General features: G+C 47.1%; 1 protein-coding gene across 1 annotated transcript in view; it reads right to left on the reverse strand.

Moving 5' to 3' along the window:
* Abhd12b (abhydrolase domain containing 12B) overlaps positions 1-6,272 on the reverse strand; it is a 25,245-nt gene that overhangs the window by 15,777 nt on the left and 3,196 nt on the right. Inside the window, exons 3-4 of the mRNA XM_004638793.2 lie at positions 1,898-2,025; positions 802-904 (exon numbers count right to left, since the gene is read on the reverse strand). Of these exons, the coding sequence (XP_004638850.2) occupies positions 802-904; positions 1,898-2,025 (231 nt within the window). The remainder of the gene's footprint in view (positions 1-801; positions 905-1,897; positions 2,026-6,272) is intronic.

The raw sequence follows: 6,272 nt of genomic DNA on the forward strand, positions 1-6,272 counted from the left end.
CTGAAGCACTAAGTGCAGACTGCGAAGAAGCCATGCACAACCACGTGGCCAAGCATTCAGTGATCGGAGGTTTAAACGCAGAGAGAGGAAATACAGAGCAAACAGGGCGCTGGAAATTTGGCAGCTAAAAACAAGTAGGAGGAACAAACAGAGGAAAACACTGAAATGAGCACAAGAGAAAAAGGCAATAGGATGCTCAGGACCTCATTTGACACTTCTTTATCACACGCCTTCTTTGTGCCAAAAGTTATACTAGTTGGTGAAAACCCACAAGAAAGTCCCATCACCCATAAAAGCCAGGTCTGATAGGGAAGACAGGCATTAAGCAAATCATCATGCCAACATCTAAGTCATTTTGGTAGGAAGAAGTGGCCTAAGGGACAGGCATAGATGACCACAAGGGCACTCACCTAACATGGGGAGCGGGAGCTCCTAAAGCCCACCAGCTCAAGCGAAATACAAAAAAAGAGGAGCAGTTAGACAAAAGGAGAGACCGGAGGGACCAGAGCACGCTGCTGCAGCTTGGTGTGCCAGAGGCCAGCATGTCCATAGCCAGAGCAGTGTGGAATAAGGTGGAAGAAGCGGGTAGGGCCAGAGGCTAAGAGAAACACCTAAGAGATTTCACACTAGAAAGCTAAATTGCTGAAAAGAGAAATGGAGCGGATCAGATTTCACCAGGGATTCCCAGCTGCCTCCCAGGAGCACCTCCCTCCACACAGGCAGGTGACACAGTCTGGCTCCCCTGGCCTTTCTAAGGGCCTCACCCATCATGCAAACCCTGTGTCCAATCGCTGAACTCACCAGACTCCTAGCACCACCCCAGGTTCAGGCTGGACGTAGAAGTTCATCGTGTGAGGCACCTTTTCCTCTGGTTTCTTTAGATCCGTAAGCAATGGGGCTTTGCCTGGAAAATAGAAATCATTGGCAACCCTCAGAATTGAATCCCTTGCCATTGCATCACAATCGAGAAGAATCCATCCCTGTAGGTGAACAGGTTTCTAAGCTGCAAGTCACTAAACTGGCAAAGCCTTTTATGCACTCAGACGAGTCTGAAGAACAGGTACAAAGAGTAAAACCAAAAGCTGAATCTTAAAATAGCACCAATGTCATAGCCCTAGCACACAGATAGTGGAAGAGTTTATTCAACCGTTATCCTTGCTCAGGCTAAAGCCAGCAGAAACCACTTTCTTCAAGACGTAATAGGGCCTGGAAGAAAACTGGATATTCTGCTACCTAAGTGAAACCTTGTTAGGCACAAGGCAAGAAATGTCCCAGCTCAACACATATGTGAAGCATGAAGAGCTAAGCCCATGCTATGTTGGGTAACAGGTAAAAAACAAAAACACTGAAAAATAGATCTGCCTCAGGCAGGTGAGACAGCTCAGCGGTCTAAAGCGCCTGTTTAGGCAAGCTTAGGCAGGTGCAGGGGACCATATGCCAAGCCAGCCTTGCCCCCCAGGTGGGTTGAGCCAGCCAAGAAAATATAAATAAATAAAATAGATCTGCCTCTTACTTCTCCTTGTTTTTTGGGTGGTACCGGGGATGGAACTCAGGACCCTGCACTTACCAGGCAGGTACTTATTCTATTGAGCTATCTCCCTGGCCCTCTTGTCCTCATTCTAGAAAATCAGAGAATAGTGTGAGTTTTCAGCCCTCAAGTCCAGCTCATTTAAAGATTAAGCTGAACTGAAACGCTGGCCACAGGGCTGTGCGCCTGTTCTCCACAGCCCAGAAGAAGCGCTAGAATCCAGAGTCCGTACCACCCCGGGTTTCAGACCAGCCCAGCCACTGTGTTACAGCTGGACAGTCTTTTTCATTGTCTACTTTACACGCAAGAAGTTCGTTATTCAGGAAAAAAAAATATATGTAGAAAAATTCATGGAAGGTTCATACTTACATAAGTTTAAAAATATTAGCATCTCCATCAGGGGAGGGAAAATATGTTCTTTTAATGATTTGCTAGTAAAGCTGTTGTACATAGCTACAATTTTTCTCCCAAGTGCTGAACAGGAGTTTGGGAAATATCTGCAAGACATCGGGAAATAAACAAGATTTACAAAATCAACATTTTCAATGTTTTTCTTGTTATTTTGGTTTGTTTTGTTTTTGTTTTCTCTATGCTTCAAGTCAAATTTCAGAGACTACCGCTGGGAATTCTGGGTAACCTGGCTTCTGCAGCGGAGTCAGCCTTATGCTCTGGGTGCAGCCCATAGACAGCCAAGGCTGAACCCCAAAGTCGTGAAACAGGACGCAGAGTTCAGCAATTGCCAGGTTTTACAATATCTCACCTCGGGGCTACACGTGTCAGCTATTATTATTGTGATCTAGGGTGCTGAGTGAGTATTAGATATGCTCTCTCCTCACCAGCAATTAGGAAGAAATATGCCAATGAATGAAAACTCCACCATGTCATAGATGACATTCCTGGAGAGGGCGGACGTGTGAGGAGTAGGAGGGGGGACAGGGAAAGACCTGGGCTCTTTGCAGGCAGAGACTACTCAGAGAAGGAGAGGGGGACATGTGCCGCTGGCTTCTACTGTTCCCTGTGACACAAACCATCCCAGCGGGTGTCCCAGTAAACAAGTAATGATCTGTCACTAGCATCACCTCTGTCTAAATCCTACCTCCCAGGAAAGCCAAGAGCATCATCCACCTTTGAGAGAAATCTAAAAAGTCATGCCCAGCTCCCTCTTTCTGCCCATATCATTTCTTAAATAACCCCTTTTCCCTAGCGGAGCTGATCAAGGTTGAGGCTGCAGGATGTGATCCAACTGTGATCCTGGGGCACTGACAAGGGCTTGGTTTTTGCCTGCCCTGATTTCTCCCCTAGGCCAGAGGCATTTTCGAAGATAACTCTTACTACCTCTGCTTCGCAACTCCAGAAAAGTTAAGAATCCCTCTGAAAGTCACAGGCCAGAAAGTGAACCACATAGCCCCCACCCAGCCTGCCTCTGCCGAGAGTCCTGAGATCCCACTGAGCTGTCCCAGTCCTGCTGCATTCTCTGTGCCATCCAGGTAAGCAGAGTGATCCCCAAGAATGAACTGGGGAGCTTCAAGATCTCCTGGGGAGATCTTGCTCTTAAGAACCTTATTTTAGGGCCGCTTCTCTTTTGCACCCTTCCCCCCTCTTGGGTCCCTTCCTGCCTCTATCTTCTTTCTCTTGTGATAATGAAGTCCTCAAACAAAGACCTCTGAGAAAATACTTCTCCCTGAAATGTTGATGACTTAGAAATAAGAGCGCTTGTACGAGTCTGCAAGAGACGCACAGGGAGAGGATGATGAATCTAGGGTGAGTTCCTGGCAATTTCGTAAGAAATAGAAAAAATGTGTGGGCTAAGGGTGACAGCTGGCTCTTCAAATCCATCACACTCGGGGAGTTACCTTCACGTAGCTCAGCCCGGAAGAAATGAATATGATTGTTGGGCAATGCTTTCAAATAGGCCCATGAAGGCAGCAGGAAGGAGAGGACGTTGTTGTTCAACTTTAGAAATAAATCAAAACCAGTGAGGCTACTCCGAGCAGCAGATGAGGCAGCACCGACCCAGAGAGAGCAAACCCTCCTCCTGGCCAGTGTCTCCCACTTTCTTCCTCAGATTTCCAATCCCCGCCCTCACTGCTGCCCTGCCTGTTAGGACCCCCATAAGCGAGTTTTTGAAGGTTGGCAGGGTAACCTCCTGCTAAGCTAGCTTTTGAAGATCTGCTTGGAAAGCAGAGGCAGTAGAGGGAAATACGTTTCTTTCTTTAAAGAATAATTTATATGGGCCTCTTCTCTCAGATAGCTCCAGGCGCTTGTGTGAGAAGCACTGTGGGAAGAGAACATAGTGAGTGACCAGGTCCCTGGGAGAATCAATAATGCAGGGGCACCTCTTTTAACTAGGGGGTTGTCAATTCGATACCCTCTCCCCCCAAGAAGTAGGGGATCAAAAGTCACCAGTGGCTAATAGAGCTTATTCAAGCACACAGTGCAGTTTCAGCTCAATACCGGCTTCCGGCCAACCACATTAAACTGCCCTCGGAGCTTGGGGTCCTCCCCCATCCTTTGATCTGTAGCAGCTATCAGGGCTGTAGCATCCCGTACGGGCCACATAACCTAACTGGACAGCGAGGTGAATCTCGGTGGAGCCTGAGTTGAAAGAGTAAATCATTCTGCTCCAAGGTACCTACCTTCTTCAGGGAGCTCAGGTAGAACCCCATGAGGCTAGACAGCGATTCTGAACACTAAGAAGACATCCTGCACTTCTGTCCTGTGTGCTGATTTGCCAGGCTACAGCCTGATCTCCCTGCTCCCTTCACACCAGGCGAGCATGCCTTCTTTGTCAAAGCTCCTCCGCACAGATCTGACCATGACAACCTTCCTTCTCTTTCCACCACTAACTACAACAGGGGTTTCGCTGACCCTTCGTTGCTCTCTGACAGTCACTTCAACATTAGCCAGCTTCTTCCCCCATAGTGGGCCAGGCCCCAGCCACAAGACCTAGCGGTAGACAAGGAGTCCTTTACACCCAGACTCTAGCAAAAGGTCAAGCTCAATAAATATCTGTTAGCCCCAGGGCCTGGCTGAGGACTGAGGGAAGGTGTTTCTCTTCCAAGGGAGAAGGAAGCTACGCTCCTTGGTAGCTTGGGGTGGAAGGGCTTCATTCTTTTATTCCTTTTGTTTAAACTACAGCTGAAAAATGAATCAACGTGAGCTCCACAAGAGCGGCAATTTTTACTCCTGTGAGCCCAGGACCTAGGCAGAGAAGCAAGTTTATCAGCCTACTCATGGGGATTTTTACAGCAGAATTTAGAAATGTGATGACTTGGAGTGACACAGAGGGAAACAAGGACAAAAACAGCCTTTGGCTTTGCCCAACTTCTTTCCTGAAACTGTGTTTCATATCTCTAAAGAAAACCATCTGCAAATGAAGACCTGCTCTCCTGGGTCCACCCGTGTTTACTGAGCTTGACCTTGTGCTAGACTCTGGGTGTAAAGGACTCCTTGTCTACCGCTGGGTCTTGTGGCTAGGGCCTGGCCCGCTGTGGGAGAAGAAGCTGGCTAATGTTGAGGTGACTGTCAGAGAGCAACGAAGGGTTAGCAAAACCCCTCTTGTAGTTAGTGGTGGAAAGAGAAGGAAGGGTGAGTGGCTTAAGGTTTAAGCAGCAACTATGTCTGATGAAATTTTTGTAAAATAAATAAATAGAATACCAAAGCACTAAAACATTATCAAAAAAAAAAACCCTCACATGATTGAGTGTCTCCTGGAGCCCCACAACATCTCCTGACAGCCCCAGTGACATAGCGGTGACTGGCACACAGCAAGCCCCCCACAAGTGTGAGCTGAGCCACACACACTTGGCTCCAGGAGACAGAAAGGATTGTGGGTGCTGGACATAGGTCTGCGCCTCAGCCTTAATATGGCTTTCATCAGATCAAGAAACTTCTCTGTGGATGAAAAAACGCACTTGTATTTCATTCTTTCAGGCAGTGTTTTATTTTAAAGAGGGTCCCTAACTTCCCATGTCCCATCCCATTATCCACAAAGTGAGTTGTTCTCTGAGTGTGAACTGCAGCTTTTGTCTGCCTAACAAGTGATCTTTCCTCCCAAATGAATGTTAAATAATCAGTCACTAACTCTGTACAGAATGGGAGGGGGGAAAGAGGGAGAGAGGGAGAGAGGGAGGGGGGGGAGAGAGAGAGAGAGATGCTAACTTCCTGGGAACAAGCATACTGGGGGGAAAAGTCCTGTAAAGATGAAGTTTGCAAAGTAGACAGGAAAATCCCACAGGATGTTCATGGCACCCAGAAGGGGCCATGGGTTCTGAGGACCTGACTAGTGTGGAGCTGCTCTCTGACCTCTGACCTCTGACCTCCACGCATATCCATGGAAGGAACAGAAGAGGGAAGAGCCCTGTTTGTTATTGTGGCTGTGGTCACTGCAAAGGGAAACCTCCTGAATCTGGCTATGATGCTGGAGTATTTTGTAATCAGCACAAATTAAAAAGTAATAGAAAGAAGTATTAAACAAAAACAAACAAAAAAAAAAAAACCTGCCAGTAAACCTTGCCACATCAACAAAACAAAACGAGACAGACAGGACCCCAGGTCCAGCATCTCAGCCAATCTCTGGCTTCAACACAGACAAGACTGGGAATGTGTCATTAGTCAACTGAGATGTCATACTCAAGTCAATGATTCATGGGAGGAAAAAGGATTTTCTAAGAAAAAATTCTGATATACAAATGTTTTCCAGATTTAAATAGTTTAGCATGTAAGGCCTTGTTATGATCTCGAT

This window comes from Octodon degus, unplaced genomic scaffold (assembly GCF_000260255.1).
Source record: "Octodon degus isolate 3935 unplaced genomic scaffold, OctDeg1.0 scaffold00102, whole genome shotgun sequence".
NCBI classification, from domain to species: domain Eukaryota; kingdom Metazoa; phylum Chordata; class Mammalia; order Rodentia; family Octodontidae; genus Octodon; species Octodon degus.